The sequence below is a fragment of the Vicia villosa genome, linkage group LG5 (genome assembly GCF_029867415.1).
Source record: "Vicia villosa cultivar HV-30 ecotype Madison, WI linkage group LG5, Vvil1.0, whole genome shotgun sequence".
NCBI classification, from domain to species: Eukaryota; Viridiplantae; Streptophyta; class Magnoliopsida; order Fabales; family Fabaceae; genus Vicia; species Vicia villosa.
In genome coordinates, this window is record NC_081184.1 from 64522271 (window position 1) to 64535848 (window position 13578).

The 13578-nt window shown below is 37.6% G+C and overlaps 2 protein-coding genes across 2 annotated transcripts; one reads left to right on the forward strand and one right to left on the reverse strand.

Annotated features, from left to right (window-relative positions):
• The first annotated feature begins 6712 nt into the window (after positions 1-6712).
• LOC131604758 (uncharacterized) lies at positions 6713-8032 on the forward strand. The gene has a single exon (XM_058877182.1). The coding sequence runs from the start codon at positions 6713-6715 to the stop codon at positions 8030-8032; it is 1320 nt and encodes a 439-aa protein (XP_058733165.1).
• A 3767-nt stretch (positions 8033-11799) lies between these two features.
• On the reverse strand, positions 11800-12836 carry LOC131606691 (uncharacterized). The gene is made up of 2 exons (XM_058878856.1): positions 12588-12836; positions 11800-12501 (listed from the first exon to the last, which is right to left on the reverse strand). The coding sequence occupies exons 1-2, from the start codon at positions 12750-12752 to the stop codon at positions 12028-12030; spliced, it is 639 nt and encodes a 212-aa protein (XP_058734839.1). The 5' UTR covers positions 12753-12836; the 3' UTR covers positions 11800-12027.
• Between the last annotated feature and the right edge of the window lie 742 nt (positions 12837-13578).

Below are 13578 nucleotides of genomic sequence, written 5' to 3' on the forward strand. Positions count from 1 at the left end.
TGGTAGAAGATATATTTTGGTGATTTCCAATCAACATTTATGATCAAGTATATCCCAATTTTCGTGCACAACTTGATTAGAAGGAGATTGATATAGTTTTGGCCAAAATAGAAACTTATTATTCAAGAATCAAATCAAATTTCCAAAAATTTGCAAGAATGGATTCAAGGATCTTTGGGCTTCAATTTCTTAACCTAATGCAAGCCTATAAGTAGAGGAAGGGGTGCACTGAGACAAGGGTTACGAATTCTGGCCAGAGGCATACTTGCAAGAACTCCAAAATTCATCCAAAATCTCAAATTCGTTTTCAAAGAATTCGTGGCTTTCAACAAGATCTAAGGGTTTCAAAAGCTTCCTCAGGGGATTTGGAACGTGTTTGGATTGGTACTCTACTGCAACACCCCCAGATTTACCTCCTATTGACTAAAGTAAGTCGCTACAAACTTTGATTCGATTAGCACATTATATGCATCCTCATGGTGTTTTGATCATATGTTCTTGTTTGTATTAATGTTCTGATCGTGTCTGAATCGTTTGTTTGGAGTTTACGTGGCTTAAACATGTTTGGCCATTAGAGGCCGGTTCGAGTTCTAGGTTTTTTTATTTGGGGTTTTTAATTAGGGTTAAAATTAGGATGAATTGAACACATAATTGGATTCGTATGGTTTAGACGAAGACAATCGTTAGGTCGCAAAGAATTTATGGGCAAGCATGAGCTAATCGCTATTTTCCCAGGTGCCCTTGCTACGAACGATTTCGTAGCAAAATTGTAGCCATAGTTGCAGGTTTTTGTGAGTTCTGGGGTGGAAGATGATGGCGTGTCACCACTTGATTCGCCAGTTTAAAATTCGCGCGCATCATCTTGTTCTGGTTTATGATTTTTTACTTATTCCATTGGACGCGTGGTTTGAACAAACGATCCAGTTAGCTGGAGTGGTTAGAGGGCGTGTACGGAGGGTGAGGTCGCAGGTTCGAGCCTCCCCTCCAACACATTTATTTTTCTGAATTCTTAAATTCCTGATTCCATGCGCACATAGTCTTGTGGGCTACCATGATCCTCCAGATCTGAACCCTTAATTCACCTACCAGATTAGATCTAACGCCCAGCATTAATACCTATATAATGGTCCCTCAAGTCTGCCATACCTAATTCTAACCTTAATAACAATAATGATTTTAATTAATATACTTGTTTTAATTAATCTTTTTAATAATTAATTATATAATAATTGTTTTTTTAAAAAAATAAAAAGTATATAACATTCATATTAAAATACAATTTGTTGTTCGTTCCGATTAAATTAATTAATCGCTATGGTCAATAATATTTTTAATTAAAATGTTATTTAATTAAAAATATACTTAATTTCTACTTGGTTAAATGGTTTCGACTATTTTATTAGTCGCGACGATTAATCTGTCTTTTTTTCTTATTCTAATTTGTTATTCTTTTTAATCGAATCAATCGATTATGAGGGGTAACGATGCAAATCAAATTCATAAAAATTATTAAAAAAATACTATAATTCATTATTAGTGATAATCGATTCAATCGATTAAAATTGGTAACGATATAATTGTTAATCTGTTAACTATGGTAATTGAATCAATCGATTATCGCAGTTAATAGTACCAAATTAAAATCAGGGTTGTACGCCCAAACTTTAAAACACTCCCCGAAAACTTTTCAAAACTACGGATCATCAAAACTATGATAGGTAACTCAAAATACCTCCAAAACCATCTCAAATCGAATTACAACTCTAAGGGCGTACAACCCGTCCCGAACTACGTTGACTCTGATTCTCCCTAAGGAGATACGTAGGCACTTGGCAACAAGGCGAGTCCCCCTCCTCCAAATCTTAATCATGTCAATAATTAAGCCTTTAACCCTATTAACTATCTGTTGCCTTTCTCTATGTTTTTTGCCATAACCTTCATCTTTGCAATGTTAACCTTTAGGAAAGGGTTTTGGGTGCCTAACACCTTCCCTTAACCCGAATATAGTATCTTACCCTAAATCTCTTAACCATTAAAGGTTTCCTATTCGCCTTGGTAGAATAGGTGGCGACACTCTTAGTCTTAATTTTTAGGGCAGGTTGCTACAGCTGGCGACTTCACTGGGGATAATTTAATAGTGAATACTATGCTCCTATAGGTTTTGGCAGGGTTTAGGTTTGGCGCATTTTAGGGTTTGGAAAACTTGCCATTTTTAGGGTTTTGGGGGAGGTTCATCTTTATAATAAATATTTTATTTATTTGTTTTGTTTTTTTATCATTGGTTTTTTTTTATTGAATGTTTTATTTAAAATGTTTGATTATATATTATATGCATTGCTGTTTTTTTTTATGTTGTGTTAAACCCTAAGTGTGGGAGTTAACTTTGAGATCAGGGGGGAATCGAATCGCCTATGAGTCTCATTGATAACTCCACTCGGAGTGGGTTGAGTATTCGGAAATGTCCAAAACGAGGCTTGACTTTGTTGAGGGCAGGACTGGATACTTGGCTGATCTCTCCGAGAACCTACCCCAAAAATTCGAACCTCATGGATAAAATGAGTTGTTCTAAAATCCGAAGAGACAAAAAGTCTCGGAGGCTACGAACGACCCCATGAGACCTTCTAGAACCCCCCATAAAAAGGTTGGCTCCCTAGAGCCGCCACGTCGAACCTATGAACTTAGGATTCGTGAAATATCACAATCTGATTTTGTTTTGTATTATTTATGCTTGGGTTTTTGTTTGTTTTTTTTTATTGCTTGTTATTATTTTTTATTTTTTTTGCATGCATCATCCCTCATTTGCATCTTCATCATGTCTTATCCACAAAAAAAAATATACATATAAAATATATATACATTTTGTAAAAAATATGTTTTATTGGTGAATGTGTAGGAAGGATGAGTACCAAGAAGACAATTGTCCACCTTACAGTTTCTACTCCAGACATCAAGAAATTGAAAATAATCAAAGAAAAATTGCCATCAGGTGCTTTGGATAGGTTTGTAATTCGCTATGGGAATATTTTGGACTTGCTAAGGGTGAAAGTACAAGAGGAAGCTATTACCGCATTGGTTCAATTCTATGATCCGCCGCTTAGATGTTTCACTTTTCAGGATTTTCAGTTGGCTCCGACTTTGGAAGAGATGGATGTTGTGTTGGGTTTCTCAAAAATTAAAAAGGAATTCTATACTGGTGCAGGTAAAGAAGTTGATTTTTCAGATTTGGCAAAGGCTTTGGGAATATCCGATACGGAATTGAAGTCTAATTACAAAACTGATGGAGATGTGCATGGGATCAAGAGATCTTATTTAGAAAATCAAGCTTTAATGTATGCTCAAAAGAAACAATGGGACATTTGTGGACATATGTTAGCTCTCTTGGTTTTTGGTGTTGTTTTGTTGCAAAAAAATATTGATTATATTGATCCTGCCGCCATTCATGCTTTCACCTCTTTTAGGATTTATGGAAAAGATCCGACTCCGACTATCCTCGCTAATATTTATTATGCTATCCATACAAAGTATGAAAAGAAGAAAGGAATGCTATTTTGTTGTGTTCACTTGCTATATTCTTGGTTGACTTCTCATCTCTACAAAGCTAGTTGTTTTATCAAAGAATTGACTAGAAATGATTGGGCTCAAAAGCTAAGGGCTCTTAAAGCGGATTCTATTCTATGGTATGCAAAGAAATTAAATTCTGATAGGATTATTTACAAATGCGGAGAATTCGACAATGTGCCATTAATGGGGACTCTTGGTTGTATTAATTATAACCCCGTTTTAGCGTTACGTCAATTAGGTCATTCTATGGATAGTGAACCTTCCAAACAACAAATAGAAGAATTAATCCTGCATGACAATGGGAAAGGTGAACCAAGAACACTGAAGAAAGTAATTCAAGCTTGGAGTCATGTTCAAAGAAAGTACTTTGGGCCAAAGAATGTAATTGCTAAAGCACCTTACACCGCATGGGTTCAAGAGAGAGTTGGAAAGATTTTGCTTCCTTTTGTTGTGGATCCCGCATACAAGCCTGATTCTCCTAATCTTGTTCCTCTATCCATCGAAGAGATAGAAGGGATCAAGGCTGCCCTAGAGGCGTCCCGAAAAGAAAAAGAGAAATTAGAACTTGATTTGCATCAACTTACTAACGAAAGGAGCCAATTACGCTTTGACCTTAAGGAAAAGAATCAAGAACTTCAAGCAATGAAGGAGGAGAATGATAGACAAAGAAGCAAAAGGAAACGTGCAACCGAAGGAGTTCTAAGTGCTAATTTTAATCTAGAAGCACATAATGAGAGGTTGGCACAAGCAGATATAGAAATTGCAAGGTGGAGAAGGCGCTATGAAAAGGCTTCCCATGACAAAGCAGAATCCGAGAAAAATCTAGAAGTTGTGGTCTTTGAATTAACGGATAGAACTAAAGATCAAGAGGTGGAAATAAGGGATTTAAAGTTTGATCTTCAAGAAGCCCGCAATTCTGGACAAGAAGAACGCACAAGGAGATTGGCCGCAGAAGAAGCACTTTTACAGCGCACCGATGAGCGTCATAGAGCACTTCAGGCTATGGCCTTGCTTAGGCAATTACTTCTAAGGCAAAAGGAGTTATGTGAGGCTGCAAGGGATGAAGGGGATTATTGGAAGAGACAATACACAATTGTTTCTACAGCTTATGAGCATGTGAGCATGGTTCCCAAGATGCTTGAAGACTACGAAAAATGTCGTGATAATTATGATAAGCTAGTCTTCTTGTGTAATGATTTAATACAAGACATCCCAAAGAGTTTGGCAAAGGCGGAATCATCTCTTGTTATCCTTCCTAAAGAAGTCAAGGAGTTCATGGAGCTTTGTAGAGACATGGTGGACAAGTTCAAAGAAGACATCCAAAGGCGTTCTTAGTTATATTCTATTTTCATTGTTGCTTTTTATTTTGTTTCAAGTATTTTAATTTCAATTTCTATTTTGTGAACCAACAATGGAGTAGTATTTTCTTTTTAATAATAAAGTGTGTTTCTTTTCCGTTACTCATTGTTTCTATAATATTCACCAAAAGATTATTTCTCTAAAAAAAAAACATATATATATATATATATATATATATATATATATATATATATATATATATATATATATATATATATATATAAAAAAAAAATAGTATATATGTAAAAAAAAAAAAAGAAGAGAAAAAAATATTACATATGGATATAAAAAAAATGTGTATATATATATATATATATATATATATATATATATATATATATATATATATATATATATATATATATATATATATATATATATGTATAAAAAAAAAAGAAGAGAAAAGGAGAATAAAATAGTATATAAATATATATGTATATTATAATAATGTGGATAAGACATGAACATTGCATAATCATAACATTCATAGCATGCATATCATATTTATTTTCAAAGCATTAAAAGAAAAAAAACTATCTTTATCTCCAGTCACACCATTGGAGAAGGCAACCAAGCAATCATACCACCGTATCAAACCCGTGCTCAAAAGAAGAAAGCTATGGAACAGCTAGAACAGAATCAAGCCGCCCTTCGCGAAGAAGTAACTCAGTTGAAAGGTACTGTAGATGAGATTAAAGGAGGGATGGCTCAGATGTTGAGTTTCATGAAGGACATCAGGGATTAACAGGAAAGGGCTAGGGAAGCTCGGAGTCAGTATAAGGAAATGCCAAACGACGGCAACCCGCTGTTAGGATTTGTTCGAGGCTTTGACCCTCATAAGTCAAACGCCCACTCATTAAAGAGAGTTACCAAAACCCATGAAGAGGGAGAAGCTTCCCATGAAGGATTCGTTCCTACCACTCAGAAGGAGGGGGCGCCTCGCACTGTTCGCATCCCTGCTAACAATCCACCTAAGGATGAGGATTATGTGGATTTACAATATGGGGAGGTGGATGAGACAAATCAGGAACCCCAACATAAGCAAACCCAAGCTGATTCTGAGGAAAGTTGCTAGAAATAGTGGACAAATCAAGGCGCTAGAAGAAAGGTTGAAACCAGTGGAAGGATACGATGTCTTTGATGTGGATACCTACGAAATGAGCCTGGTTCTGGATTTGACTATTCCTCCTAAGTTCAAGATACCCAACTTTGAGAAATACAAAGGACTTACATGCCCAAGAAGTCATTTACGCATGTACGTCAGAAAATGGCTGCTTATGCCAATGACCAAAAGCTGATGATGCATTTCTTCCAAGACAGTCTAAGTGGGGCATCTGTCGAATGGTACATGCAGTTGGAAAAGACACATATCCGAAGCTGGAACGACCTTGCTAATACGTTCTTAAAGCAATACAAGTACAATCTGGACATGGCACCCAATCGAATGCAGTTACAAAATTTGTCCCAGAAGAAAGAAGAATCATTCAAGGAATACGCCCAAAGATGGCGAGAAATGGCGTCCCGAGTCCAACCTCCGTTGCTAGAAAAGGAGCTGGTTGACATGTTCATGAGAACTCTACAAGGACCATACTATGATAAGATGATCGGAAGTGTATCCTCAGGATTCTCAGATCTAGTAGTCATCGGAGAAAGAATTGAAGACGGAATCAAAGATGGGAAAATACAAGGAGCATCATCTAACTCTTATCACTCAAAGAGGCCCACCTCAACCTTCGCTAAAAAGAAGGAAGGGGAGACCAACGCAGTAGTGCATCAAGAGCCTAGACCTCCTATGTCTTACCCGCCTCAACAAAACAGGTTCCAAGGTCCTCCAAGGAAATTCGATCCTTTGCCTACTTCCAGAAGTGAAATACTGAAATATCTGGTAATTGAGCGATTGGTAGAACTTAGACCTATGCCACCTCCGATTCCTGAAAAAGCTACACCCAATTTCAGACCCAATGAAAGGTGTGAATTTCACGCCAATTCTCCTGGACACACGTTAGAAAAATGCTGGGCTTTCAGGCACAAGGTTCAAGACCTGATCGAGTCTGGGGCAATTGCTTTCGACAAACCTAATGTGAAGACAAATCCCATGCCTCGTCACGATGGCACAGTCAATGCAATCGAGGTCGTCACTGAGCAAGAGTTAGTTCAACAACGGAGTTCCCCAATAGATGCCCTTAAGAGGTATCTACTCGCAAGGGGGTTCATCCTAGAACATAACGAGGCTTTTAAGGACACCCTGCAGAGACTCGTGGACCAAGGGATAATTCAGTTGAAAGAACACCCCGAGGAGGAGTATGTGGCCATGCTGGAGAGGAACGAGCCATTAATAATACCTAGTCCAGGAGCAAGGAAGACATTAATCATCCCCTGCGCCAAGGCACCATTGATGATACCCACGCAAGTACACACTAGGATCATCCCAATCAGAGATCCATATCCGGTGGACAAAATGAAAGCGGTCCCTTGGGAATATGATTCTAGTAGTAATACAAAAGTAACAAGCATCGTGGGGCCTGGAGGTATGACTCGTAGTGGTCGCATATTCAATGCTGCGAAACCGAATGAGAACTTAGCACAAGCCAGTAATCAAGCTACTGTGGTTCCGACAGAAGAAGGCACAGCCAAGGATAAAGAGGTCGTTAACAAAGACGCTGAAGAATTCTTGGCATTAATCAAGAAAAGTGATTATAGAGTGGTGGACCAGTTACACCAAACTCCGTCCAAAATATCACTCCTCTCGCTGCTAGTACATTCGGAAAAACACCGAGATGCCTTGATGAAAATCCTGAATGCTGCCCACGTAACTAAAGACATCACTGTAAATCAATTTGATGGAATGGTGGCTAATCTCACCGCTGGGGCATGTTTAAGCTTCAATGATCATGAGCTACCCCCACAAGGGAAAGAGCACAACAAAGCCTTACATATCTCCATACAATGTGGAAAAGCTCATCTATCCAGATTTCTGATTGACACAGGGTCGTCACTAAACGTGATCAATTTCAGGCCAGATCTATTTCGACCTCTTCCATGCTGTATGAATCTTCGAAAGATTCTCCGTCAACGTCTTCAGCTTCAATGTATGTTACCCTTTCCTTCTTGAAACTTTTATTTGCTCTAGCCTTTTCTGCTTTTAGTCGTTCGACTTGTCGAATCCTGTCTGCCAATTGGGCCATATCCCTTAGGTATTGGGTATCTAGTTTCTTTCTGATTGAATAATCTAGACCGCCTGCAGCCATTTCGACTAATTCGTGTTCTGGAACAACCGTGAAGCATCTTGATTTCATCAAACGGAACCTGTTTAAGTAATCATCTATAGGCTCTGTGAATTTCCTCTTGATGCTAGCCAATTCTTTCAGACTTATCTTGGTTTGACCCATATAGAACTGTTCATGGAATAATCTCTCCAAGTGTGCCCATGCGTCTATGGAATTTGGGGGTAAGGTAGTGAACCAAACAAAAGCATTTTTTGTTAGTGAACTAGGGAAGTTTTTAATTCTTAAATCCTCGTTCCCTGCTAGATCCCTGCTTCCGTCAAATATCTGGCTATGTGTTCCACCGTTGACTCACTAGTGTCCCCTGAAAACTTCGTAAATTTGGATACCTTGGTACCTCTTGGTAATTCTATTTGCATAATGTATTCAGGTATGGGGGACGTATAGTTTGGACGTCGAAGTCCAGTATTCAGGCCATTTTTAGCCATTATTCTCTCTATCATGGCAGTAAGATTGTTTTCGGTTGCCAAATTATCTCTCCTAACCCTATGCACAACTTCGTCAGGATGTTCGTCTCTTCCCACTACAACTACTCTAGGCTGTTGTTGGGGAACTGCTTGTCGACCAACGTTGGTCGGTTGATTTTGAGTTTCTAAATCTACCACTTGGTTTCGTTCGACTGGCGCTGGCCTAGATGGCGGTACTGCGGTTCGAACTTGTTCTAAAACTGGGTCCCCTTCTTGATAGGTTGATTGGTTGTTTCTTCTGCTATTTTGTGGGACTCCTAAGAAATCCGCCATTCGTCCTATTTGTGACAATATTTTTTGGTATGTCTCTACATTCTCTTGGTTAGTCCTGGCAATGTTTGTTGCTAACGGATTAAAGATCGACCCCAACTCTTTAGCAAGGACCCCTAACATATCATGGTTACTTGCATCCATTTCCTGTCGAAATGCCGCTTGACTACTGGTGGTTAAGGGAGGTATTTGGGCAAAGAAACCAGTGTTTTGTGCGCTTCGACCTATCGAACCGACATTAGGCGAAAACGCCGTTGGGTTAGTTGTAGTGTATGTAGGACCTGTTCCTCGTAATCCTGCCATGTATGTATGAATATGGCATTCCATATGGGTTGTTGGGTCTCCAACCTTCAAAAGCGGTTGATGGTCCTGGGGTAAATAATTGACTTGCGGCGTTTGGCGAGAAAAGTGGTATCTCGCTTGCGCCTGTGAGTGGAGGCACGGTAGTCGAACTCGGGACTGGAACAGTCCCTGTTGTCCCTGAAGTATTTTCTGGTATAGCCTGGGAACTACCTATGGGTCCAGATCCTGTCGAACCCGGTATATCCTGCGCCTCTTGAGTAGAAGTCGAAACGTGCGTAGAATTTGCCGCTACTGTTCCTGACCCCTGTGGGGGATCTTGACCTCCCCCTCCACTGGCCGCATTGACCATTTTCTTGTTGTACCTTCATTTAGGAATCGGTTGTGCACTGTTGGTTAATTTACCGTTTCTAAGGTTCATACAAGGTCTTGATATTTTCTAGACAAAACAAAACAATCAATTAATAACAATTTGTTTGACACAGTCCCACTGGGCGTGCCAATTTGTTTATGGTGATTTCCGGTAAACAACCGCTAGTCCTCCAAACTATAAAATATACTTTGGTTACTCGCAGGATCGACTAGATTGATCCTAGGACATAGTCAAACAATTGTCTTTCGATATGATTTGGTTCATGTTTGTTCTGGCTTCAAGAAAACTTGTTTGTGATGTATGACTATTCACTTGAAACAACACTTGTTATACATGTTAATGTGACTTTCGACAAAGAAAACATAAATAAAAGCGTGTAAATTGCAGGAATGTAAAGTGCAAAAATATAACGTGCAAGAATGTAAAATGCAGAAAAGTAAAGTGCTTCGAAATGAAAGTTAAACGAAAAAGATAAAGGAATTGAAAAGATACTTGAATAAAGAAAGATACAAATGTATTTAAAATGGTGTTGGTGTCATACGTACATTTCTCAGCGAACTCGTTCTCTAAACACTTGATACTTGAGTGATTTGTGAGTGATTTGTACAAAATGAACACACGGAATCCTAACATTAAGACCCTTATTTATACTAATTTCGACCCTAACGGTCCTACACTAATCTGATGCCACGTTGCTCACAAGAATCCCTGGGATGCCATTTGTCCTTGTTCGGTTACACATATTACTTCGAAATTCAAATCCTCCCGCCTGAATCCTCTTTCGACGCGTGGCAACGTGATCAGAACCGAGAATGTCACGAAAACACGTTAAGCTTCAGTACCCTTCGTATTTCGCAAAACGTTTAAGTCTTTAAAGATAATTCACTTCGAATTAGCTCCGATTCTAACCATCTCCACTCCAACTCAAACAACATTCTCGAAACATGGCCATCAATAGCCATTTTTAAATCTCAAAAATGGTCATCAGCAACCATCTTTCCTCGAATCATAATCCTTCAAAGAATATTTCCTCTAAACGAAATCTCCAGCCAACAGCTTCCAAACTAACAATTGATTCCAAAGTTCTCTCTTCTCCACCAGATTGCAAGATGAGTAAGCATTGATAAAGTAACAATTAATACCATCCCAAAATGCATTGACCCCCATATTTCCTTTTACCTTGAAGCTATAAACAAGATTGATAATCCCCTTTCTCCAGATTGTAACCATCCCCCCAGAACGACCTACAGAATTCCCCGCCGACCAATCACAATCATCATCGCCCCACAAACTTCGAGCTAAGTTATCTTCCATCTTCTTAAATTTTGTTTCCTGAATAAAGCATAAATCCGCCTTCTCCTTTCTAAGCACATGAGCCATTCTTCTTCTCTTGATAGAGTTGCCACCCCCTCTTATGTTGAATGATCCTATATTCATTGAACACAATTTTGGACGCCCTTCCCTGCTTCAAAATACTTCCGATCTCTTGCTTCAATGTCTCTAACAATTTCTTCAAAAACTTCATCGTCTTCATCACCTTCAATTCCGAGTTCTTTTATTGATTTCCACACTTTGGCTTGAATTCTATCTAGATGCTTCCAAATTCCGTTGTTGCCTTGAATGACACATGAGCCGTCCACCGAATCGCCACCAAGAAATGATTCTATTTAAGAATTCGATTTTGTCCCTCTCAAGGATCCTTCAGAATTTTTAATCATATAAGTGTTTGGTTCAAACAAAGAGAGGAAAGAGAAAGAGAGATATTCTAATTAAAAATATGGTTCGGAGTGGAGACGAGGAGTTTCATTAGTAATTTACATTTTTGTTATTATGATCTTATATAAACGATATAATATTCAAATGTGAAAAATTCATATATATTTTTTTATAACAAATTTCTAATATTGACGAATTAAAAAAGTTATAATCTATCATATAACATCAAAAAATTAAATATATTTTATTTAAATTATATCTCTCTTATACAAATTAAAATGATATGTTGACAACAAAATGACAAAGAATCGTCTAAAAAATAAATAAATATAATAATTTATTATTAAATATCAATGGTTTAAATTTACTTCTAATGTTTAATCATTCCTTTTGTTAAATCCATTGATTGCCAAAGATTTATTTGGCTCAAAGATAATTTATTAGACACTTGTATTATTTGCCATGTAATGAAAACACTTTGATGAATATATTTTCTTTACAACCATCAAAACTCTTCTATCTCTAAGTTTTTCAACTACCACTTACAGATAAATCTATGTGAGAAAGCAATATACAAAACAAAAAGCAAAAGAAATAAATGAGAAACGGTTTCTTCACATCTTTCCCTGACAACGAAAGCTTTGTCTATGAGAACATAAAGAATGAAAAGACTTTTCACGTAACAAAATAATGCTCATTATGGTAGTTCTCTTTGAGCACACTTTCCATAATGACTTTTTACATCTATGTTTGCACTGCACACGATACTGTGTCTTTTACAGTTTAGAAACATCTTTTGGCAGCTGTAATTTGAGTTAAAAAGAGAGAAAAGGTAGAGGCATATTGATGTTAAAATAATTCCAAAAAGTTTCCCCCAAAACACTGTAAATATTAAGCTTATGAGAACCAAACACATAGCACACAACTCAAACTTCTTTTGCTTCTCTAACAGTGCCCTTCCACAGCTACTTTCTTTCTCATGATTTCCTTTGCTGGACATGTTCTCTGATTGTAATATTACTTTTGGGCTTGAAAAAGACGAACTGTTTGAAGATATATTTGTCAAAGACGATTGGGAGGCTTTGCTTTCTTTTTTATACCTCGAATAATCATTCTTCAATCCACCAAAGCAATCGAGTCCATAAGGATATTTATGAAGAGCTCTTTTATTCTGAATGAAGAAAAGATTAAAAATTAATAATCAAAACCAAAAGACAGTTTTGACTCACAAATAAACTATTCATCTAAAAGACTTACCAATATGGTTTCCAACACCGCAGCTTTGATGATTTTTAAAACCGTACGTTTTTTATGATGCTGCTTAGGTTTATTCTCTGAGCGATGAGCCGTAACTTTGGATTCAAGCAAGGCATCTATATCAACAACAGGGCGAAAACAGTGAAATAGTTTACTCTTCATCATGATGTAGCCGAGATATTTGTGTGTAAAACAGCAAGCTAGGAAGAGAAGATGGTAAAGTGAAAACTGAGTAACTCTGTTTTCATATATGAAGATTTTGTTCTGAGTTTAAGAAGCAAAGATGTTTGGTGTTATATAGTATTGGCATGAATGGCTTTTTATTTATATGATGTGACCGCTCAGTGGTTTTTCTTTTCTTCTATGCTTTATTACTTCTTTAATTTTTGGTTAGTGAAAGAGTTCAAAGTAAAGAGAAAAAGCCACTAAGTGCTTCGTGTTATAGACATGTTGAAGGATGTGACTTTTATAGTATTTTTTTTTTCAGGAAGAGTGATTTGGAGGAAAGGAGGAGTTTTTTCTTTGATTTTAATTTTCCAATACCATAAAGGAAATAAAGGGAAAGGGGTGCTTTATGGGCTATAAGTTTGGTGAGATTAATTTATCACATTCGAATATTAATTACAAGACGTGTGTAAAATTGCGGACCGCATCACCTGATGCGGCCGCAATATTGCGGTTGCAGTTAGCAACGCATCGGCAACGGACCGCAATTGCGGTGTGAACTGAAATCACACTCAACAGCTGCATCACCACCGCAACAGAACAGTTAATAATGCATTATAATGGTGTTTCGACCGCAACGAACCGCGTCGAACCGCAACGGTCAAATGTTTCATGTTCAATTCAGATTCGTTTTCAATAAAGCTAAAGCAGGAGAATCTTACACATAACAGAGCAGAAGAATCTTACACATAACAGAGAATCTCATACACAAACAAGCAAAAGAATCTTACACATAACAGAGAATCTCGTACACAAGCAGAAAATT